The sequence below is a fragment of the Cinclus cinclus genome, chromosome 16 (assembly GCF_963662255.1).
Source record: "Cinclus cinclus chromosome 16, bCinCin1.1, whole genome shotgun sequence".
In the NCBI taxonomy this organism is placed as follows: domain Eukaryota; kingdom Metazoa; phylum Chordata; class Aves; order Passeriformes; family Cinclidae; genus Cinclus; species Cinclus cinclus.
In genome coordinates, this window is record NC_085061.1 from 12,178,697 (window position 1) to 12,202,498 (window position 23,802).

Here is a 23,802-nt window from a genome sequence, read left to right on the forward strand (position 1 = left end):
GTGGAGCCCGGTAGGGGCCGGGCCAGCTCGCAGGGAACAGGGAAGAAGAAATGGCCTCAACTTTCAACCTGAGGAAGCCTGGATTGGATATTGGGAAAATTTCTTCAGAGAAAGGGCTGTCAGGCCCTGGCACAGCTGCCCAGGGCAGTGATGGAGTCTCTAATCCTGGTGGGATTTAAAAGCCCTGTGGACATGGCACTTGGGGATGTGAGTAAGTGATGGCCTTGGCAGTGCTGCAGGAACATTTAGAATTGGTGATCTTAGGAGGTTTTTCCAACCTAAATAATTCCATGATTGTATATGTTGGACCTTTAAGTTGGTCTGTCACCCACAGCATGAACTGGAGGAGCTCAGCTGATAGCTTATCCTAAAGAGGGGATCTCTTCCCACCCTTCACTCTCTTATGTACAGAAACTTTCCTGAATGTCCACCCTTGATCCCACAGCAGCTGTCCCAGTAACATGGGCTGGCCCCTGCCCAGCAGCTTCAGCCCCCTCAGAAGCCCGAGCTGGCTCCTCTCCCTGCCTATCCTGCTCAGGGTGTGCTGCCAGGTCCCCCCAGAGGATCAGGAGATGGGAGACAGTCCAAGAAATGGCAGCCAACACCCAGCCCTTCCCCTGGGCCTGGTGCTTAGCCACAGGAACAATGCTCCTGTGGGGAAATCCCATCTTCTTTCCCTCCTGTCCTTCCCCACTGCCACACTGCCAGACCCTGTCAAACCAGGCTCCTTTGGACACAGCCACAGCAGAGCCCTGCCAGTGCCTGGAGAGCCACTGGCTCCCTGCCGTGCCAGTGTGCCAGCAGTGGAGAGGGCTGTGGGGTATTTATAGCATATTCCAATAGCTGTCTTATCTCATCTCGGGTTCAGGCGCTCGCACACGTGCTGCCGGGGTGGGCACAGGCACAGGGGGGCACACGGGGAGGCACAGGCCATCTGCAGCCACGTGGGCTCATCCCTCTGTCTGTGGACACACGTGTTGTAAAGATACTCATGGATTTTGAAGTTTTGGGAGCAAGGGTTGTCCTCCAAGAATTGCTGGATCCGTGCCATGGGCACATGGCCAGTGGTGTTTGTGGCACAGGGGTGGAACAGAGGTCTGAGGAATGCTGGGAGTTTCTCCAGGTGTTCCAGCCTTCCTGGGTGGCCTGAGGACAAAGGAGACCTTGGTGCCTGTGGCTCAGTTGGAACCAGGAGGGGAAGGAGGTCATCTGCTTTGCTCAGCATCCTCAGGACAGAATTGCACTTGAGGGAGAGGCCACACCAGGCACATCTGTTGGGCTTGAGGACAAGGGGGGATAAGGCCCTGCCCAGTATTAATCACAGAATCATGGAATGATTTGGGTAGGAAGACCTTAAAGCCCACCCAGTCCCACGCCCTGCCGTGGGCAGGGACACCTTCCACTATCCCAGGTTACTCCAAGTCCCAGCCAACCTGGCCTTGGACACTTCCAGGGATCCGGGGCAGCCGCAGCTTCTCTGGGCACCCTGTGCCAGGGCCTCCTCACCCTCACAGGAAAGAATTTCTCCCTAAATCCCGTCTAACCCTGCCCTGTCTTAGTGCGAGGCCATTCCCCTGTGCCTTGTCACTCCAGACCCTCATCCAAAGTCCCCCTCCAGCTCTCTTGGATATCCTTTAGTCACTGGAAGGGTTCTAAGTTCTTCCCAGAGCTGTCTCTTCTCCACTCCAGACCAGCAGTTCTTCAAACCAAGGGCAGTCTGGGACTGCCACATGGAAAAACCTCACAGAAAGCCACTGCTCTAGGAAAGAAAACTACTTGGACATCCAAACTGCTCCTATGCCCATTGCTGAGCAGCCCAAGCATACCCAGGCTCTGCGGAGGGATGAGCTTGAGGCTCGTCTGAGCGTGAGCTGAGAGCGAGCAGCCACAGGGTGGCTGGAGAGAGCCGCTGTGATGGAGCTGCCGCCATCCCCGCCCGGCCGCCGGCGACCTCCGGCTCTTTTCCACGGTCCTGACCGTCAAGCTGACCCGAATTGCTGCTGACAGACATGGCACGAGGTGCCAGGCCAGCACCCTCCCGCGTGGGAGGTGCTCCCTCTCTCCTAACCTCTGGGCAAGCAGCAGGGAATCCATACCCGGCTACCCATCCTTGCAGCTGCTGCACTTCCTGCAGAGTTGCAAGTGCCTGGCACTGCCCACAGAGCCCATGGGGGATAAAGAGATGCTCGAGGGGCTGTGGGTGACCAGGCAGGGGACTGCCCACGTCGCTGCCCACCTTGGCTCCGTGGAGCAGAGAGGTAGATCACAGGTGCCCACATTCACACAGTCACACCTGGTCAGGGATGTGTTATGAAAGAGCACTCAGGGACCCACCCCAAACCTTTGGCACAACATCACAGGGATAATAGTAATAATAACAACCATCCGTAACCTAATTAAAGCTGGCAAGAGAGCAGAGCAGGGGCGACAAAGAGGCAGAGGAATGATTAATAATGAGAGTCCAAGGTTTCAACACTTGTTTTGGTCCTGTGTGAGAAGACAAGGCTGGATTCCTGCAGCTGCCGTGCAGGAAGAACCATACATCCCCTGCTTCAGAGGTGCTTCTCTGCCTTGTGAAGGAGGGCTGAGCTGTATGCATGCAGCAGTGCCTCATGGGGAGATGTCCCCAGCCCATTCCATTCCCCAGAGGTGACATGGTAAGCCTGTGATGGGCAGATACAGCAGGAGGAGGCTGGAATGTTCTCCCCAGTGCCTGCTCCCATGGCCAGATGGGTTCAGTGTGAAGTTGCCATGCAGTGCCCTCCAGCACCCTTGGGGCAGGAGCTCACCACCATGGGGGCTTTGTGGCTTCCCCCATCTTGGAGATGGATCCCTGGCCTGCTGGAAGGCTGCTGGCTCCTGCATGGCTGGCAGCCATGGAGCACCAGGGGCTCTCAGCTACCTCATGGAAAATAGTTCTGCCTTAGGCATGGGGATGAAGAGAAGGTGCTGAGGGCAGCACAGTTTGCCCAGGGCATCTCCTTGCCTTGGGCCGTGGGGGAAGGCTCTGCTCCAGCTGAGATAGCAGGTCCCAGCTCCTCTGGTGTCATCCATCCCCTGGCTGAACTGCTAGCAAGAACGGGATGGACCCTCTCCCACCCTGAGGATAGGCTAGGGTTGGTTTTCACCAATGGGAACTCACCCAGTTTTACTTCCATTCTTGTCCTGTTTTGGGCTCACAGGCTCCCGTGTGTCCCGGGCACAACTTGAGGGCTGGCATTAGGCCCTGGGCTCCTCTGGCTCCACTGGGTGTCTACCTGGGGGGGTCAAGCAGCGTGGGCACAAGCTGATTGCATGAGTCCTGTTTGAGCAGGGATTGCTCCTAGGGGTGCTGGCTGCGTGTGTCCAGGGACATCTGTGCTCCTGGACTGATGGCATGGCATGGGAACAGGTCAGCACCCTCACGGAAAAAACTGTGTGACTTGAAGAATGTGGGATGAGGACTATAGTTCACTCTCCTCTTGCCTTTCCCCAAGCTCAAAGCGGGGCTGTTCACCCTCCCCACATCCAGCTGCAGCCTCAAAACACCCAGGCAGTGACCTCCTGCTCGGCTGGAGGGTCGGGAGGCACGGCCCGGGGGTAGGTCCCTGCAAGAGCACGGTGGAAAGGCTAGCAGGCTGCTGGCTCGAGGCTCGCACCGCGCTTACCAAGCCCTGCGCCGCAGCTCCCGAACCCACGGCAGCTCCCCTTGCACGGGGCACCGGCTGCGGCATGGCCTCCTCCTTGGCACGTCCCGTGCTTTGCGGCGGCTGCAGCCTTCAAACAACACCCCCACCCCGCAGCCAGCCCCAAACTCACCCGGCTAAACCAGAAACAAACCGAGACCAGGCTTAAAAGACCTTCCAGTCCTCCGTAGTCTAAGAAGGGCTAAACCTCGGAGGTCAGGCAGCGAGGTGGGCTCTGCCGCAGAGCACGGGTCCGTCCCGCTCCCGCAGCCGGCGGGGCGCTGCCTTGGCTGGCGAATGGCTGGTGGCCCCCGAAGGGCGGCTGTTTGCCCGGCAGCATCACCGCACCGCTCACATGGGATGCTCGTTACAGCCGGGAGTTAATCGCACGGCGGCTACGGCTATTGTTCCTTCACTTCCTCTTGTTATTTCCCCTCTCCGCAGATGGGGAGATCACTTCCAAGCCTATGGTGCTGTTCCTGGGGCCGTGGAGCGTCGGCAAATCCTCCATGATAAACTACCTCTTGGGGCTGGACAACACTCCCTACCAGCTCTACACAGGTACCACGCTCACTGCTTTGCCGAGGGGGTACCGGCGCCTGCATTTCCACATCCGTGCAGTCAGCAATTCCCGGCCGTGTGTCTTTGATCCCTCCTTACAGCAGGGAGGTTGGGATCTGCTCCGTGCCACCTGGCTGCAGTGCCACGTGGAGGGAGAGGCTCCTCATCACAGCCTGTCCACCCTTCCAAGGGTGGATGAGAGCATCTCTCCCACAAGATCCTCATCCTGCAGCATAGGGCTCCCGGCTCTGAACCCCAATCCCGTGAGTGGCAGTCATATCAAAAGGAGAGTTCACCTTTCTCTTCTCCCCAACCGTCGACACATGCAGCCAGATAATTCACCCTCCCAGGAGAAAAGCCATTCCCCTTCCTTCCTCCCTGTTCCCATGGATGTCATCTCACAGCTAAGGGCAGAGGTCCATGACCAGATCAGTGCTGTGGTAATGAGGGCTCCCAGGAGATGGTCCTCCATGACACCTTGTGCAGTCAGGCCACTTCCAGAGAAACCAGTCCCCACAGAAAACAACCTCACTGACATCTTCCCAAGAAGTCTGGGCAGGAATTTCACGCTGCTTGCCTTGTCCCTGCATTTCTTGAGAAGCATGCGATGCTCTCAATGCTCCCAGTCTCAGGCCAGCCCTGTTGTGTCCATAGCCTGTCACGGATTTCACGCCTCTGCTGCTCCTCTCATTGCTGCGCAGGGGCAGAACCCACCACCTCCGAGTTCACCGTCATCATGCACGGCCCCAAGCTGAAGACCATCGAGGGCATCGTGATGGCTGCTGACAGCGCTCGCTCCTTCTCACCCCTGGAGAAGTTTGGGCAGAACTTCTTGGAGAAGCTGATAGGCATTGAGGTACCCCACAAACTGCTGGAGCGAGTCACCTTCGTGGACACGCCAGGCATCATCGAAAACCGCAAGCAGCAAGAAAGAGGTAAGGGTTCACTGGGTTCATCTAAGGCACCCCAGAAAAGGTGCCATGATGATCTGAGGTGACAAAGGTGGCTGAAGCACAATGGAGAAGAGTCCTGGCACAATACAGGCTGCCCAGAACAGTGGTGGAGTCACCATCCCTTGGGGGGATTTAAAAGATGTGTGGATGTGGCACTTGGGGACATGGGTTTACTGGTGGCCATGGCAGTTCTGGGGGAATGGTTGGACTCAATGATCTTAGAGAACTTTCCCAACCATAATGATTCTCTGATCCTGTGATTCGTTATGTACTCACAGGAACAGCAGGAACCTGCGGTCAGTATCAGGGATGAGGAAGGTCTGCAGATAAGAGTGAGAGAGACAGGCAGTCACAGGCCCAGACACTCAGGGATGGCTTTTCATGCAAAGAAGCTCCAAAATGTTTTTAGCATGTAAGAGAGGTTCTAGGCTACAGAGAAAATCTGCTGTCCCTCACAACCCATGCAACCCACATGGGGATTGAGGCACAGCAGGCTCATGGTTTATCAATCCCTTGATGAAGGGACTCATCCTGCATTGGATTTCCCTCTTTCCTCAAGGTTACCCATTCAATGATGTGTGCCAGTGGTTCATTGACAGAGCTGATCTCATCTTTGTTGTCTTCGACCCTACAAAGCTGGATGTGGGCCTGGAGCTGGAGATGCTGTTTCGTCAGCTGAAGGGCCGTGAGTCTCAGATCCGAATCATCCTGAACAAAGCTGACAGCCTGGCTACCCAGGAGCTGATGAGAGTCTACGGTGCCTTGTTCTGGAGCCTGGCTCCTCTCATCAACGTCACAGAGCCGCCCAGGGTGTATGTTAGCTCCTTCTGGCCCCATGACTACCATCCAGAAACCCACAGAGACCTGTTCCTCAAAGAAGAGATATCGCTTCTGGAAGATCTTAACCAGGTGATTGAGAACAGGATGGAAAACAAGATTGCCTTCATCCGCCAGCACGCCATCCGGGTGCGCATCCACGCCCTGCTGGTCGATCGCTATCTACAGACCTACAAGGACAAAATGACCTTCTTTAGTGATGGAGAACTGGTGTTCAGGGACATTGTGGAAGATCCTGACAGGTTCTTTATCTTTAAGTCCATTCTGGCAAAGACCAATGTCAGCAAATTTGACCTCCCCAACCGCGAGGCTTACAAGGACTTCTTTGGCATCAACCCCATCACCAGTTTTAAGCTGCTATCTCAGCAGTGTTCCTACATGGGAGGGTGTTTCCTAGAGAAGATCGAGAAAGCCATCACCCGTGAGCTTCCCGATCTCTTGGGCAGCATCGGCTTGGGCAAGAAGCCCAACGTCCTCTCTTGCGACGTCACTGGCTGTGGCGAAACCCCAAAGAATCGCTACAGGAAACCCTAAGGTGATCCATAACCCAACTGTCCACGTGTTCCTACTGGTGAATGAGCTTATGTCTTATCTGTCCAAGAAGCCATGGTTTGTTAACCCTTTGAGTGCCACGCTGGCAAAGGCTACTGTACGATGAGGACTTTGAGTCACTGACATCGATGGCAGGGGAAGATGGGTGGGCATAAGGAAGAGAATAAAAACTGTGAATTCCTGACATTTTATCTTTGTTCTTTTGAGTAGAAGGCAATGTTTAAGCTGTAAGTATGAGCAATGCATGGGCAGGACTGCAGCTGCTTTTTCACTGGTGCCAAGAGTGCACGAAGAGGAATTTCAACCTCTGCATCCCCGAAGCCATGAGGAAGTGAGAACAAGAGCACGGCATGAGAACACAGGGGAGAGCAGTGACACACTAACCCAGGCATCACCAGGGGCACTGGTCAAGGAAAGAGAGGCCATGTCCTAGCTGTTGTTTTCAGGCACAAAACTACTACAGATCTCAGCATATATTGGTCTTGTTTTTATTTCTAAGACCTCTAAGTCACCTGGTGAGTTATTTTTTCACTTCACAGCTCAGTTGATCTTCTGAAGCCTTCATGTGGGTGTTTGACTTAAGAAGGAGCATTTGCAGAGGTGTTTGTAGTTCCAGACAGGCAGCCGTGATGGGATTTGCAAGTCCATGGCAGAGAAAGAAATGGGGTAGAAAGGAGCAGCCAGAACTGGCTGAGCTGTGCAGGAGGAGGAGGGCCAGCACCCCAAATCAGATGGTCCCACAAGGAGATGTGAGCAGGGTTTCCTTCCCTGGACCAGCACAGAAGAAGGCATTTCGTGCCTACGTGTATCATTGACCTCAAAACCCACTCTAGCAAGTCTTGTCTGTGTCTGTGGACCAGCAGGGCTCCAAGGGTTGGTAGCTTGCCTTTGCTCTAGTCCATGTTGCTCCTTTCTCAGTCAGCCCTCCGTGTTTTTGCGCTCTGTGGAGGGAGGCAGGAAGGGGGGTCATTATCTGTGAGGTTTAAAAGGTCATAACCCTTTTGCTCACCTGCTGATCTGTCCTCCCCAGGGCAGTCTAGGCAGGTTTCTGGGGCTTGTTTTCCAAACTCCTCCCTTTTTAGCCATTTGTTGGCTCATCTCTGAGCATCGGTGCTCAGTCATGAAGGAGTATTGCTTTGGAAGCACCCAAGCAGGGTGAGGTTCCCCATGGACAGCTAACCTTTAAGCTTGACCCTCATGGACAGCATCACTGTCTGCCAAGCTCAGCCCGAACCAAACAGGAGATTGATGTCCTGAATGGAAAACCAGCACCTTCAAGCCCACCAAGGACCTGTTGAAAGTCCTTCCTCCTGCCAAACACCCACAGCAAGTGTTGCTCTCCAGGAAACCTCTGGAGAAAAGGGACTTACCTTTAACAGAAGCAAGAGGACATGGAGGTGCTGGCTAAAGCAAGAAAAAGGCAAAAAGAATGAAAGAGGGAAAGAGAGAGCTGGAAATGGAAGGCTGTGTTGCGATGGGGAGGGTGTGAAGGACATCTCCACATGTGCAACAGGACGTGAGCTATGGCAGGAGGCCAGGGAGAGCTCCATGTCCCCCGGACACTGCAACGAAGAGGTCCCCTTGAGTCCAGGTGAGTTTGAGGGGATGCTATTGCAGGGACTTGGATGTTCCTGGCTTCTGCTTCAAGGTAGGACTTGACATTTGAACTAATGAAGCTGAGACTGAAATCTACGTCCACACATAGGGCAGGGCGTGGTTCAGGAAGAGGGATTTTGCCTGCAGTGCAGAGGGAGCAGAGGTGCAAGGGAAGGCAAGCAGTGTCAGAGAGAGCAGCAGCCAGAGCAGTCTGGAGAGAAGGGATGTGTTTGTGAGTACTGTGAGGTCTCAAACCCGCTCCAGTGCTGCTGCCCCTCCACTGTTGATCCTTCTTTCTTGTCCATGATCCCGTTGTTCATCAGTCTTCCTCTCCATCTGTCGTTCACTCTCCTCTGTCGGACTGGTCTGCATGGTTTTTTAAGAGCTAATGGAATAGAATCACCAACAGAAACTGGCTGGTGCTGTCACTGTTACTGCTGTCACACTGTGTGTCACTGTCACGGAAAGCAAAGGTCTTTAAACATTTCTGTTTGCAAGCACTGTATTGCACCATCTCTTTCCTTGGTCCTCTGTCTCCCTAAAGCCCATGGGGTTTTTACCCCATTAAGCCCCTTTACCCAGGGAAAGGCCCCCTGTCCCACCAGGAGTATTGACCTTGAAGGCCTCTGCTCTCAGGCCGTTCCCATAGTTCCCCCACCCTTTCTCTGGTTCCTTTTATCTTGCTATATTTTCCAGTCCTTATCACCTCCTCTCCTCCCTTCCTCTGCCCTGCAGCACCTGCCCACCCTGTGCAAAGTCTTGGTGCCTGTGTGCTGAGTGGGGCTCCCCCATGACAGCCAAACCCTTTTCCCCTGATATGGTTTGTTTGGGTTCTCCTTCCAAAGCCATGGAAGGTGATCTTGGTGGTCTGTTCCCTGCTCCCTGTGACACACACCAACCCAGCTCCATGCTGCCTCAGGGAGATGCCGCCACTGAGATGCCTCCTCTCCCACGGATCCAAGTGGCTGCCAGTCCCAAGAGGATTGCAGTTCCCAGCCCAGATCTCACTGAGCTTTCTTAGGAGACTTCTGGGAACCTAGGAGTGGAAAAATAGGGAGCAGGGAGACATTTTCATTCTGCTGAGAAACCCCAACCCCCCAGCATTTGGGGGGTGAACATCTTGCCCAAGAGCTTTGTGGGAGGGAGAGAGCTGGGACACAGGCCCTGTAGATGCCCATGATCATGTGCATTGGGATAAAACTGTCAGCTTGAACATCAGCCTGTCTAATAAAACCTGATATTTTCCAAACACACTCCCTAGAGATGCTTGTTTTGTTTCTCCTCCTGGTGTGGGAGAGTGCCGGCACTGGGGTGGCTGAAGGGATGCAGCTGCAGGAAGCAAGGCAGGATCTTCCCATCTCCTTCCCTGCACTCCAGCTTTGTCCTCTGTCCCTTGCACAGGATCTGCCAGCCATGCCAGAGTCATTTGGCTGCTTTTCCAACCTGTCTCCTTGTGCCACAGGCCTAAGAGGCAAAGTGAACCCCAACTCCTTTGCACCTCAGGGCAGTGTGATCCTCCCTAGTAAGACAGAGCCCACCTGCCTCAGCAGATGCTGTCTGGGCACCATGACAGAAGACAGGGGTCAGGGACCACAGAGGAGAACCCAAGATTGGGGATCACAGCAGAGGGCAGGGGCTTGGGGATCATGGAGGAAGGCAGGGATTTGAGGAACATGGGGGAGTATGGAGGAGGATAAAGGGGTTGAGGACCATAGAGGAGGGGCTTGGTACCAGGGAGGAGGACAAAGGGGTGGGGGACCACAGCATACAGCAGGGGCTCTCAGCAGCCACCCAGGAAGGGGCAGATGGAGGTACCCCCCCACTGGTGACTGGGGCTCACAAAAACTGCTCATTATAACCCCATTCCCAGCCTGTCTGTCTTTCTTTCCAACTATCTGTCTCACTCACTAATCAAAGAAGATTGTTCCAAGAAAGCTGGAAGAAGAGAAGGAATGTCTCATTTGGCTGCAGCTTCCTTCGGAAAGTCTGGAAAAACCGTGGCATCTCGACGTGCATGAAGGTCTGCCTGGCGAGAAGCACATTTTCCTTCCAAAGCTGCTCTAAAGATGTGAATCATGAGCCGGTAACGCTCCTGGCAGTGCAAACCCCAATTCCACTGAGACATGGTGCTGGCAGCGGCTCCGCTGTATCTCTTGGATGGAAAAGACAAACATTTATCATAGTGACATTGCTGGGGAAGAGCTGCTGGTGCTGCCGAGAGCCTGGCGGCAGCCGGATCCTGCCAGCACCCAGGGTGCTCCCACCAAGTTTTCCAAGGGTTTCTCAGAGTTCCTCAACCAGCCAAGTAGTTTACAGTCCCTTTTAGTTGTCCTCCACCACCTCAGCCCCTCTGTGGCATCTCTTGCAGGCATGAAAATATCTCGCATCCCACATCCCACAGAAAAAGAATGAAAGCGTTCGTAAAGGTCTGCTGGGAGCTGGGTGGAGCCCTGGTGCTCTGCCTGCTGCACGGTGGAGGTCCCCACCCAGCCTGTTTTCTGCTGTTCCCATGCATCCCATGTTGGGGCCAAACTCCTTCCAAACCTTGCCCCTCAAAACTCCCCGTGCTGCAACTGCAAGACCCCAGTGGCTGTGACATGTTTACCATCAAACCACTCACTACCTGCCCAGGTGGCCCCAAAAATCTGCTCACTTCATTGTCCACCACAGAGTTGGGGCTGTCACTCTCTCTGCTGGCAGCTGATGCCTGACTGGTTCAAGCTGCCATTTACAGCTCCTGGAGCAAACAAAACACCCCTTCCATGTAAGTCCTTCCTTCTTGGGTCTGTGGAACTTCATGCCACCCCAAGAACACCCTGGCTTGCACAGACCCCAGCCCTCTGGCATCCCACCCGGGACAGGCTCTAGGCTCAGGCTTGGAGTTGGAACAAATTTGACATTAAATACAGATGTGCAGTGTGTGGATTCAGGACATGTTGGACGGACACCTCCCACCTCAAAACAGAGCACTATGGACAGTTCATGTCTGTGGAGAACCCCAAAATAAACACATTTTGCCCCAGGTGTGCAGGACACTGAACCAGGAAGGCAAATAAAGCTGTGTCCTGAAGAGTCATGATCTTAATGGCACGGGCTTTGGGAGCACTTCCCTCAGCTGACACCAATGGAATCACAGGTTGGAGAAGCCATCCAAAATCATCAAATCCAGCTGTTAATCCCAAACTGCCAAGGCTACCACCAAACCATGTCCTCTAAGTGCCACACCCACACATCTCCATGGGAGGAGGATTTGCAAGATGCAAAGGGGGTCAGACCCAGAATTGGTTTTTACACGTGATATTGGTGTTTCCTGGGGGAGACAGGGTGAAGGAAGGGGAGCAAGCCTGCTTCTGGAGCTGTCTGCCCTGGGAATTAGAATGTCCAAAAGGACTGTCTGCTTGAGGGAGAAGGGAAAAGCTTGGATATTGGCCCCAAAGGATCACCACTTACTTTAGTACACCTACATCATATTCAGGGCAAGCATCAGAGGAGCCAGGATGATCTGGAGCCCTGGGAAGGGGATTTTCACTCCATGAGGTGTTCAGCAAATTTTACCCCTGAAAAATGGGGAGGGGGGGGGGGGTGGTGGGTGGTGGGTCAGGGCCTGGGGGTACCTCTAAGCAGAGCCGAGGCTGGAAGGATGATAAGGTGCTCACATGCTGCTGCTCCTGGCCAGGAGCTGCTGCAACCCAGGCAGCAACTTGGTGCCACATCACCATGAATTCCCAGCAGTTATTCTATGGATGCCCAGCAAGACTGGAGCATTTGGCTGCTCCTTCTCTAACACATTAATTAGTGGTCATTTAATAACAGGATGCAAAGACGAGCTGTTCCAAAATACTCATGTACCTGTGCAAAACATGCAGTGAGCAATTAGCACTGCTAATGAGAGAGGGAGTCATGGTATCAACAGAAGAAATCCATCAGCATCCTGGCAAACCTGCAATCCACCCTAATCCACATGGACTGCTCTGATCTGGAATTATCTCAGTAGCCTTTTGGGGCAGAGGGAGAGAAAATAGAATGTGGGTGAGATGGTGGCAAGTGGCCAATTCCTACACACACGAGAGATAAGAGGTGTCCAAAACCACCTGTATTCCTGTGAAAGGCTTGTATTCCTTGTTGTGGAAGGAATGGGAAGGGAGTGCTGGTGCCACCACCACTTCAGCTCTGAATCAAAATTCAGCAGCACAGGGAAGGTCGTTGCTTCCTTGTGACTTTCCAGTGCCGTTGGCTTGGGGACGGGAATTGGTGGGGCTGAACATGCAAACCGAGCACTCCCAGGGCAGGGAACATTGCCGGCTGCTTCCCGGTAGCTGTGATTAATTGTTGTTAATATTAAATTCAGCACTTTTATGCAGGACACAGAAGTGCTTAGGCAGGAGCCCAACTCCCATCCTACCTGTCATTAAAAACATTACAATTAAGCTCTATTGGAAGGAAATACAAGTAAATGCATCCTCTGTAAGTGGCTTCAGCTTTCCACACACATCTGTGTCCACTGTTTCCTCTTCGGCTGGCCGAGCTGCTTCTGTTTTCCCTCTTCCCATGACCCACACATTGCTTTTTCTCCTTAATCCTGCCCACAACAAGCAGCTAGGGCTGGAGAGGGGAGGAAAGGAGCCCCAGCTGCCTCTGACCCATTGCCACCAATCAAAAGTTCATGTCAACTGCAGCTGCAGCCCCAGCCCTGGCCAAAATCAAGGCTGTGCTCCGGGTATCTGCTCACCTAGTTGGATCCTATGCTCTCTTTGGTCCTCTCCATGGGCAGAAATCCAAATGCTTCTGCAAGAGGAAGGGGTGCTACTGCCCCAATATAAAGCATTTAACAAATTATTTCCACTTTGCAGCAGATCTGGATGTGATTTTCAGCAGCTGAGATCTGCTCCTGCTTAGGTCAGTGGTGACAGACTCAGCCAAATGCCCCAGGAGAGCCAGCCTGGCCTCCAACCCTGCAGGGCCAGGCTCAGCCTGAGCTCTGTGGCAGAGCTGTGCTGACAAGCACTATCATTTGGCAAAGCTGAACAGGCTGGGGGCTTATTGCATCCCAGGACAGGGTTTCCCATGACATTGTCTCCCTGTTTTACTCCAGCTGTGGTTCTTCACCTGGAAAAGGAATAAAACAGGATGTCAGAGGTGGGATGTAGGGCAGGTAGTGATGGGTCAGCCTGAGCCAGAGGATACTGAGAGGAACTGTGGTGGCAGGGCCTGAAGGGACAACCTCTTCTGCCTCTCCCCAGTGAACAATGGGACTGTGATGAAGCCAGAATTTGTGGTTCAAGTTTAGGGAATGCCAGGAGAGGCAAGTGGGAATGACAGCCACATACAGCCAGGTCTGCCAGGCTGTGTGGCCAGAGTTCCTGTCAGGTCCTTAAAGCCTGGGAAAAGGCAAAAAAAAACCAAGATAAGACTTAGGACAAGGGAGTTGGAGATAAAAAGGGTCAGTGAGGTAAAAATAAACCTGGTGTCAAGGACAATACCAATGCCAGGAATAATACTTTGAAAATTTTGGACCTGGGGGGATAAAGATCATGTGAAAGGTGTCCTGAGTGCCAAAGCTGGCTTTCCAGAGCCACGAAGGATGCTCGCAAAATCACACAGGGTCAGGATGGATGGGCAAGGCAGAGGGGCACCAGGTGTGCCTACATTTGGGCAGATCTGCATCTCTGGCAGCCACAGGGCCCAGCCAGCTGGAGGTCCGGGATGAAAGGTGAGGATTGCGGGTGCTAAGTGGCAGAGAGGTGACAACAGTGCCCACACCAGACTGCGGCTACACCCCCAGGCTCTGATGATGCCGCTGAGGAGGGAAAGGTTTTGCTGGGAACATGGTGCTGAAGAACACAGGGATTTTCCCCGGTTGCTTGCAAATATCGCCATCATGTATATGAACACAAAATGCCAAAATGTGAGTCAGCCCAATGGCAGTTTGGCTCTTGCACCAACAGCCTGATAAATGGTGGAACCAGAGCTTGCAGAGGGGATTTATTCCTGTTTTGGGGGTTTCAAAAAGTTGTTTCATGGCAGGTATAATATACTCCCAAGATATAAAAGAAAAAAAAATCAAAATTTAAAAAAAAAAATAGTTTGCTTTTTTTTTTTCCCCCAAGTAGTTGCTCTCTATTGATGAGGGGAAACCTTTTAGTCTCAGGTAGTGGCCAAACATACTTTTTATAGAGAGCAAAGAAATGCAGACAGTATTTGCATGTGAGACATAGATTCAAATTTTATGAAGGTGGGGTGTTTTTTAATATTTGTTGAATAAGTTTTGTGGCCCAGTGTTGTGATCCAGCATAACAAAAGGTCCTATTCACACAAGGGAGCAGATCTGAGACCACCTCATGAATCTTAATTCCTGAATTTCTCAGGGTTTTTTTCAAACAGAAAGGATCCCAGTGAGCTGATTATGCAGACCTTGATATAATGTCATCCTTTTTTTTATTAAAATGCTATAGTTTCAACTCTGTTCTGTAAACAGTCTGGCCTTCACTTCTATCTCCAGGTGTCAATAATCTCATGAGGGTCAGCAAAACCAACCACAGATATAAAGTTGAGTGTGTTTGAAAAATGTCTGCAGGATTGAGGCCAGTGATTGCAAAACAGTTTAAACTATAATCCTCCATTTTCATTAGTTTCTTGAAAAACTTCTTCTGTGGACTCAAAATCCTTCCTGTTTTGTTGAGCCAAAGGTGATTTTTCTCCCCAGCAGCCTGAGCACAAACCTTCCCGCTGGTTTTACATTGTCAGGCTTCAAAAATCACATTTCCCACTAAGGACATTCTGCCCTTTTCACTGAGAGAGCCTGACATTGACATCGATCATGTAAACAAAGCTAATTAAAGACAGTTATTACTTGCTAGACATAAAAGTCTTCCAACCCCACAGTTCAGTAGATTTGGCTGCTTTGGTAAGTGAAGCTTTGTGCCCTCCCTATTCTGCAGAAACACTGAATACATTTCCAGCCTAAGAGGTTTATTCAGTCCTGTATGTCTTTATTTTCTGAAGATTTGAGGACTATAAAAGGGACTCCTTTCTGTCCCCAGTGTTTGCCACATCTTTGCCTTGAGATGCAGGAGGAGGATGGAGAAGCCCAGACCATCCCTGCTGTCAGCCCCACGCTGCTGCAGCACCCACAGGCACTGGGAACATCTTTCATTCCTGTGTGTTCATTTGCCAGCCTAATACATAATTTAATTAAGACCTCAGCCCAAAAATTCTACATCTGCATGTTCTACTAGGACACTGAGCAGTTCAGAGGTGGTGGGCTCCAGGTAGTGGCCACCTGAAGCTCTGTTCTGTTGGGGGAAGAAACATCCTCCCACTAAGCTGTCACTGCTGTGTGTTGCCTTTTTGGGGAAAAGATGAAGACAGTGACTCTGTGTTGCTGAAGTTTCCATGGTTAGAGAAGCACAACTGCTCATCTAGGGGCAGAGGTGGGCTGTGGGTTGGTTTGCACTCTGGCTGAGGTTAGGAAGATACTATCTCCAAGAGCCCTGCCCACATTTCTGGCTTGGAAGAAGGAGTTTGAGGCTGTAGCAGTGATGGACTTGGTGCCTCCTGGTCTAATCAGCAGAGGTGGAGGGGTGAGACAGGGCAGGAGGAAAAAATGGTTAAAAATCCATATACCTCAACCCAAAGTGTCTCTAAAGCAGTACATGGGACTTGACAGTGAACTAAATGAAAAAAGGAAGCAAGAGATCCAGACCAAGGGAAAATTATTCATTAAGAGCTTAAATAAAAAAATCAAATATGGCAATAGTTATTTGAGTTATAATAGAGTGAGATTTAATGAATATGTGTTACAAGTGTGAAAGGGGAATAAGGTGTTTTCCCTGCTCTTCAACAGAGACAAAGCTGAGGAAGGAATGGAAACAAGGATGGTAAAAGAGGATAAATGAAACAGGGAAAAGCCACTTAGCACAATCAATCTGCTTCTCAGTCCCCACTTCCCTGGTGCATGGCTGGAGCCTTTTCTCTTTCTCTGGCCACATGCCTCTGCCTCCTGAAATCACTGCAGAAGTGTGGAAAATCCTTCATCTGAAGATGGTGGGATACCTTACTTTAATTTCATTTTCAGCCAGGCTTGAGCTTTGTAGCTTATTCAGGAACAGGTTCTCCTGGTACCCAAGAATTTAACATTAATAACTGAGATGCTTTGACTGAACACGTAAGACACACAGTGGGCTTGTTTGGCTGGTTTTTGGTTGGACTGAAGGAATATTGAGAGGCAATTTCAACTCCTGGTTTTGTTTTCCAATTGCTATAGAAATTAATTTCCCAAAGAAATAGCCGAGATGTGGGACAGTTTTAGGCATGAGATCACACATAGTAGCCCCATCTGTACCAAGTTCACTTCGGTGAATAACTCATCTCTGAATCTACCAAAGCAACCTCTGTGCAGTTCTCACACGTACAAATCATTCAGAGCTTCTGGAAGCAGCAGTCTGGAGGAAACCTTTGGTGGGAAATTGCTGGAAAGCCTGTCATGGGATTTTCCCTGACTGTTCCACTGAGAGTTTAACAAGTTCCACAAAGCATGGGGGGGGGGGGGTGTGATTTTTGCTTATTGATGGTGATTGTCGGTTCTCCCGTTCACCCAACTCAAGGAGATTCCTGGTTTCTAAAAGGATTAGGGCCCCATTCCTAAATCCTGGTGACATTTAGCCAATAAATGCTGGATTGTAGCATTTCTCCCTCTGTGACCTTTCACTGTGTTTTATGTGCCACTTTGTCCTGCTCCCCAACTCCCTCTTTTAACAAAAAGAGTTTGCTGTGTTTTCAGTTCTCGGAACTACTATTCCCCTTCCCCTGTGGAAGCAAGCATTCCCTCTTACCTCTGTCAAAAGGTATTCGTGTAAGTGCCTCATCCACAACAAGCAGGACCCAGTCCTGAGAGACTTCACACTTTATTTCCACAATACACTGCAACTGTCAGGGCAGCACCACAGGTAAAAATGCCTGGAGGATGTGATAACCACCTCTGCAAAGTGTTATGTTTTAGAGCTCTCAGCAACATTTTCTTCCCATTTTGTTTCCTCTGGAAACAGAACAAAGCACATGGCACAAACATGCATTCATGCTCAGTTTTAAACATGAGTTTTTGGAAGGTGTTTGCTTTCACATTCAACCTGGTCTAGCACAAGGTATCCCTGCCACAGCAGGGGGCTGGAACGAGATGATCTTTAAAGTCCCTTCCTACCCAAACCATTCCATGATTATTTGATTCTATAAATTGCCCTGTATGAATTTTTCTTGTTTCATCCAAGTCTCAATCCTACCACCAAAACAATAAATTGAAGTAAAGACTGGTTCCTTTGTCTCCAGACAGAATTGAACTTTTTCCAAGCTTGAGAGCACAAAAGTGTGTAGAAATTGTCTTAAATACAAACTAAAAATTGATATAATACTTTCTTAATGCTTTCCACTTCATCCGTGTCACAACATTGCTAAGTTGCTGAAATATATCTGCTCCACTGAAGGAGTGAGGGTCATGTATCTTTCTGAATGTCACAGGTGAAGTCCTAGGTATTGGTGAGAAGAATGTTCACTTCAACCCTTCTGGGGAAAAAAAGAGCACCAGAAAAAATGTGGTTATTTTTTTTTAAATGTTGGCACCCACAGGGCAGAATAACAGATTTGTGGCTAAAATAGAGCCAGGGAAAGAGCAAGTTGATCTATTCAGGGATGCAGTTGGGAACACTCTGCTTGGCTCAGACTGTGATGGCTCTCACCAGATCCATTCCCAGCTCAGCCATGCTTGGGGTCACCTTTCCATCGCGGATCAACCAAGACGAGGGATCAGGTCACAAAAATGCCCCAGCAATTCTCTTCTTCCCAGAAATCTAAATTTAAAAAGGACCTGGTGCACACATAGCAAATGCTTCAGGACGTTTTACCTTGTGTAATTGCTTGTGGCAAATGCAATTCCTTAGCTGGGGTTTTCTGCAGATTTGCAGCAGATCTTCCTCCCAAACTTGCAGTATGTGCACAAGGTGACTGCATAATCTTGTAATTATGCAGTAAATTATGCACCTGTAAACCCTCACCCTCACCTCCTGTCAACTGAGTAATCCAAAACACTAAATATATAACATGTTTCAATTTGCAACTGTAAAATTGTGTGTTTCAACCTTCACACCCGTTGCAGAAATGACAATTTTTTTCAAATATTTACACTTTCCTCCATAGTACTGCAGGAAAATCCTGTGCCAAGGATCACATCTCATCTGCCCATGGTTTGAAAGCAGTTACTGATTTTTGTCTGCCTGTTGGAATGGCCTTTCCTTGTGGAAAACAGAGCCAGTTCAGACACGTTTAATGGAAGCACCAGAAAAAGTAGTTTGCTTGGACCAGGAAGAACATGACACCATCCTGCAGCAAGCAGGAAAGGAAAACCAAGAGCACCCATGGGAAAGGGGCACCCCAGTGCTGCTTGACAATGGGGGTCCTTTTGTAGGATGCCAAAACCCACAGATGCTCATTTGCAAAACTGCAGAGCTTGAGAAGGGCAGATCAAGTGAAATCACATTATCCTCATTTCTCTATTCTTGCCCTGACTTGGAGCCACAGAAAATCCTCCCTCATTTGTATCACATAGGACTATTTTTATGTGCCTTTTCACTGCCTTCCACCGACTCATGAAGTCCTGCTGATGACTTTAGTGTCACTTCCCACTATTTGACTGCAGCTCTCGGTAATTTCCTCAGGTTTTTGCTGTTTTATACTGTGCTACGAAGCAGAGTTACCTCACAGCAGCAGGACTGACTCAGCTCTACCTAGGGAATGCTGGTAGCTGAGCTCCAGCCAGTGTTCTAGAGCTCCTACCATGTTTTCTTGCCATTATTTCCTAGTGGCTTATGACTTTGCTTCAGTTTGGTTATAGCCGGTGCCTTATCTCCCTAATTTGTATTTCCTGAAAAACTGCATACAGGTGAAGTGGGAGCTTGATGCTGGGCTAGGCTAGGTGACATCAATGACCGCCACTTGTAAAGTCCTTCTCTTGTTCTTAATTCCTTGGGGCTTCCACATCCACACAGTCCCACTCATACCTGACACTCCTACACTCCTATTTTGAATAAGAAAGTGCTTTGTTTCTTGGTGGTTTTTTTTTGTTTTGTTTTGTTTTTTTTTTTTTTTAGCAGCAGAGTGCCATGCAAGTCTCTGCACTGAGTGTTTGTAGTGTTAAAAGCATTTCAGAAGTGGCTGTATTTGCAGACAACAGTGGTACTTCCTCTCTTCGGAAATGGAGCAAGTTTCTATTTTGGGCTGTGCTGACTCAAGGGTGAGGTACCCATGCTGATTCAGCAGTTTGGCAAGCCAGGAGAATTTCTGGTTATGAATGGAATGAGCAATAAATTTAAGTTTGTCTTCATCTTAAAGAAATGTATATTTGAGTGAAGCCACCTCCTGGTGGCAGATATTTTGTCAGGTAAGTGGAATATTCTTTTGGCAAAAAGACCACTACAATGAGACAACCATAAAGCCTGCAAGTAAAGTCTGGTCCCAGGAGAGTCAGAGATTCCCATTCATCCAGACTGGGACTTATCCTCCCTCTTGAGTCACATAAAAAGATCTTCTACTGCTTAGTTGCTTATTTAATCTGTGCATCTCATCTGGGATAAGAAATCCTCTCAGTGATATGAATAAATTGAATATCAATTTCAGAAGGATGAAGACACAGAACACAAAACCAACCTGGCCACTGCAAGGAAGTGAGAATGCACCACCCATTTACTCAGCTTCCGTGGGTTCATATGGAACAGATGTCAAGGTAACTTTTGTGCTCTTCTGCTACTGAAAAATGGAATAAATATTGTGATACTTTGTCATTTTTAAAATCATAGAGGAGTAACAGTCTCTCACAATATTTGCCAGTGTTTACCTGTTAGTCTGTGAACAGAAGCCAGAAGATTTGTTGAGTTTTGGTTTTCCTAAATGAGTTCTTTCACCTGGAGGCTTCCAGGGTTCAAAGCAAAGTTTGCTATGAATGCTCCACATGTCAGCAAGGATGAAGATACAGAAGTTTGTCAGAAAGTAAGATCTTTCTGTTTATTAAGGCAAAGTAGCATGAAATGGAGGATCTGAGCTGTCTCCCCTGAGCCCCCTTCTGTCTGTGGATGATCCAAACAGGTTTCAACATATTTGCTACCATCTTTAAACTGTTTCCAGACAGCACCAATAATCCCCACAGTCCCCACCCGTGGCATCCATGATGTCCTGTTCTTTCAGGCTGCAAGTTCTTCCTTAGACAGCACACAACAAAAGCTGTAACTTCCAGAGTATTCCTCCTCCCCAGCTACAGCAACCCAGCTGGCATTAAGGCATGCTGTTGTTCCAGCCAGACGTCCCCATGTCATATTCTCCTGCCTCGTGAAGGCGGTTTGTGAAGTCTAAAAAAGCATCATGTGGGCTGTCACATTTCAGAACCCCTAAATAGCTTTGCATGGCTCCATCAGATAAGCACTGAAGTACAATATTATGAACGTCAAACAACAGCTCATCATTACAGCTGACAAAGCTTGTTCCTCTGAGAGAGGAAGTAAATTCAGTTCCATAATTGTGTATATTTAGTGGCTTGAAGTTAAAAGAACTCTGCAAGGAGGATTTGCATTTGCCCATCTATTGCTCTGTGAAGTATTTCCTCTAACTCAGTCTCTGAGAAAGGAAACAAGTCACAGAGTATTTTGGAAGAGTGGTCAGAGTTCTTCACAGGGAGCCAGCACAACCAAGTCCAGAATGAGCCCAGGACTCAAGATCCAGTCTGCACAGAGGCTTCCAGCTCTACCAGGATAGCTCATTGTAGTCAGTAAGAAAGACTTCCAGAGGAAGCATCTTCCTTAAAGGATGTCACAGACACGACCCACTCCAGTGCTGCCTTACAGGGACACACTGGCTGTTACACCCATCCTGGATAAAAACAAATCAGAAGGTGGTGATAGTGGTGGTGGTGGTGGTGGTGAGGAAATAACAAATACAACCTCAAACCACTTCTTTCTCTCTCAAACTAATCTCAGTCACACTTAAAATGAATCCAAGCATCACTGGCGTTTGTGGTTTTCTGCTTCATGTATTTAATCTGCTGCTTGAATTCAACAGAGAAAAATTTCCACAATAAAAACAAAGTGAAATTAAAAATTCAGTGTTTCAGGAGACAGCATGAGGCCTGTTCCAGCCAGAACAGAGCTAATGAAAGTGAAGAGAACTCTTCCTTGACTGCACATGTGGGGTGTCTCCATGGAACTTGATAACAACAGGGGAGGTGGGGAATGGTTGGGCCGGTGAGTGTTGGGTGACAGTTCCACCCAAAAGATCAAGTGGAGCGGCAGGATGGAAATCTTCAGGTTAAAAGTCTAATGGGAGCTCCTTGGGGGAGCAAGGATTCTGCACAGCCTTGAAATCCCCATGTGAAGCTTACCAAAGGAGGGTCTGACAAGTCAGATGTCTCCTTCCATCCCACCTCCCTCCTTCGACCTTGTAAACAAAAGCTGGGAAAAAGGAACTATTTTATTAGAAATCAAAAGCTGTCTCTGCCCAGTAGCCAGACAAAATTTGGTATCATGTGGGTCACTCAATGAAAACTTGTGATGTAGCAAGTATCTTTGATGTGATACTGTTTATTCTAAGAACATACAAAGCCCCACTCTATGGAGCACAGGGGAACCTTAAAAAATCTATGCTGGAATTTCAGTACCTCTTAAATCTCTAAATTCAAATCACCCAACATAAATCTAAGAGGTTTGCATTAAAAAAAAAAATTAAAACAGGTAGTTTTACCTTAAATTCTCTGCCAATGAGGTAAAAAAAATCCTTTTCCTTTTCCCACCATGCCTTTGAATCCTTGAAAGCTGTTGCACTTCTTTAATCCTGCAGATGAAAAAATTCATCATCCTGGATGAAGTAAAAATGTAACTTAAAGTATATTTAGATGAATCAATAAAAAGGTTGGAAAGAAGTTTTAGTAAATTTATCAATTAATAGCCAAGCCCAGGAGGCCATCCTGCCTTTCTGCTCTGTCAGCTCAGAGATTTCTCTCTTCCCAACAGTGTTTATGTAAGAGCTGCATGGTAAGCAGCACTCGCTATAAAATATTGATCAGCCGAACCATTATCTGGAATTCAAAAGACAACAATGTCACAGCAAAACCAGAACAATTATTGCTATTGATTGGAATTTTTTAGAGATTATTTTGATATTTGAGCATGTTAGGAAATACAAATTTCTTATAAATAATAATACTAGAAACATATGTTACAGCATGGTTACAGGACGTCTTTACAAAGGAAATGGAAAATAGGGCAGGTTTCAATTTCAGTAACTGTGTGATCACAGATTTTCTATTAATATTTTTGAAAAAGAATATAGAGAGTCACAGATCATTATGGCTGGAAGAGACCTCCAAAGCCACTGAGTCCAACCTTCGACCCAATACTAGTGTGCTCACTAAACCATATTGTGAAGCACTATGTCCACTCATTTTTTGAACACTTCCAGGGATGGTGACTCCACCACTGATGTGGGCACCTTGTGCCACCATCTGACCACCTTTCCAGTGAAGAATTTTTCCCAATATCTGACCTGAACTGGTCTTGGCACAACTTGAGGCCGTTTCGTCCTGTCCCTGTTCCCTGGGACAGAGCCCGACCCCACCTGGCTGTCCCCTGCAGAGCCAGAAGGCTCCCCCTGAGCCTCCTTTTCTCCAGGCTGAGGCCCCTTCCCAGCTCCCTCAGCCTCTCCTGGTGCTCCTGCCCCTTCCCAGGACATTCTCCAGCCCCTCAAAGAATTGAGGGGCAAAAACTTACCCCGGGATTGGAGGTCCCCCAGCAGAGGGGATGGTCACTGCCCTGGTCCTGGTGGCCACAATATTGCCATTATTACATTAGCGCCATTGGCTTTATTTTACGGGACGGTGTGGTCTTTAGAGGAGAAGGGACTGCAGGAGGAAGGACGGCTGGAGTTTAGTGCTTCGCTGGGGAAGGCTCACCTGGAAAAAAAAGTAAATGGGATTCAGGAAAGGAGAAGCCATAGGAGGAAGAACTGGGGCTAGAGCTGAGGGGATGAGAGGGATGAGGTGGGACCAATGTGGGAACATCACCTGTGTGTAAGGGTGGGGGACGCAGAGCTGGGAAGAGGAGAGGGAGCTACAGCACCAGCAGACAGGAGCCCTGTGAAGAAGGAAAGCCACGGTCCATCTGCGAGAAGAGATAATGAAACCGAGGTAGCGGTGCGGGCGAGATAGCGTCAGCCATAAACAAGCGGAGAACGAGGAGAAAAATAACCCAGCGAGTTTGCAGCGGGGTTCGGGCTGAATTCTTCGGTGAAGTGCGTGTTGTCTGCGCATGGCAAATGTCAGCCGGTGGGGAGGGCGGTGGCGGGGGCAGCCCGGGAACCCCGGCGCCCGGCCTCGCGGACTGTCTCCTCCGAGGGGCGGGCCCGGCTCCCGCCACCCCTCGCTGTCCCGCGCCTGCCTCACCGACAGTGCCATCAACATCACGCCCATCCTTCTCTGAGGGGACCGTCCCCACTCCGGCCCGCGCCCCCCGCACCGAGGCGGGAAGTGTGTGTTTGTGTGTAGGGGGGGGGGGCGCGCTCCCGCCGCGCCGCCGCGCCCAATTGGCTAGCGGGGGCGCGCTCCCGCAGCCCCC

At 49.8% G+C, this 23,802-nt stretch overlaps 1 protein-coding gene and 1 long non-coding RNA gene across 15 annotated transcripts in view; one reads left to right on the forward strand and one right to left on the reverse strand.

The window, feature by feature from the left end:
• Window positions 1-6,550, forward strand: part of SRL (sarcalumenin) — a 21,499-nt gene extending 14,949 nt beyond the window's left edge. Inside the window, exons 6-8 of the mRNA XM_062503936.1 lie at window positions 4,110-4,226; window positions 4,928-5,161; window positions 5,739-6,550. Of these exons, the coding sequence (XP_062359920.1) occupies window positions 4,110-4,226; window positions 4,928-5,161; window positions 5,739-6,550 (1,163 nt within the window). The remainder of the gene's footprint in view (window positions 1-4,109; window positions 4,227-4,927; window positions 5,162-5,738) is intronic.
• Window positions 6,083-23,659, reverse strand: LOC134050690 (uncharacterized). 14 transcript variants are annotated; one of them, XR_009933711.1, is made up of 10 exons: window positions 23,253-23,659; window positions 22,960-23,141; window positions 21,935-22,024; window positions 20,043-21,067; window positions 19,856-19,954; window positions 16,996-17,198; window positions 12,894-13,270; window positions 10,073-10,316; window positions 7,081-9,200; window positions 6,083-6,186 (listed from the first exon to the last, which is right to left on the reverse strand). It is a non-coding gene; the product is annotated as an uncharacterized LOC134050690 (long non-coding RNA). The 14 variants fall into 14 exon arrangements; XR_009933709.1 differs by lacking the exon at window positions 6,083-6,186 and adding an exon at window positions 21,576-21,645 and having other exon boundaries at window positions 7,035-9,200; window positions 23,253-23,616; XR_009933712.1 differs by lacking the exon at window positions 6,083-6,186 and having other exon boundaries at window positions 7,035-8,549; window positions 9,060-9,200; window positions 23,253-23,613.
• Between the last annotated feature and the right edge of the window lie 143 nt (window positions 23,660-23,802).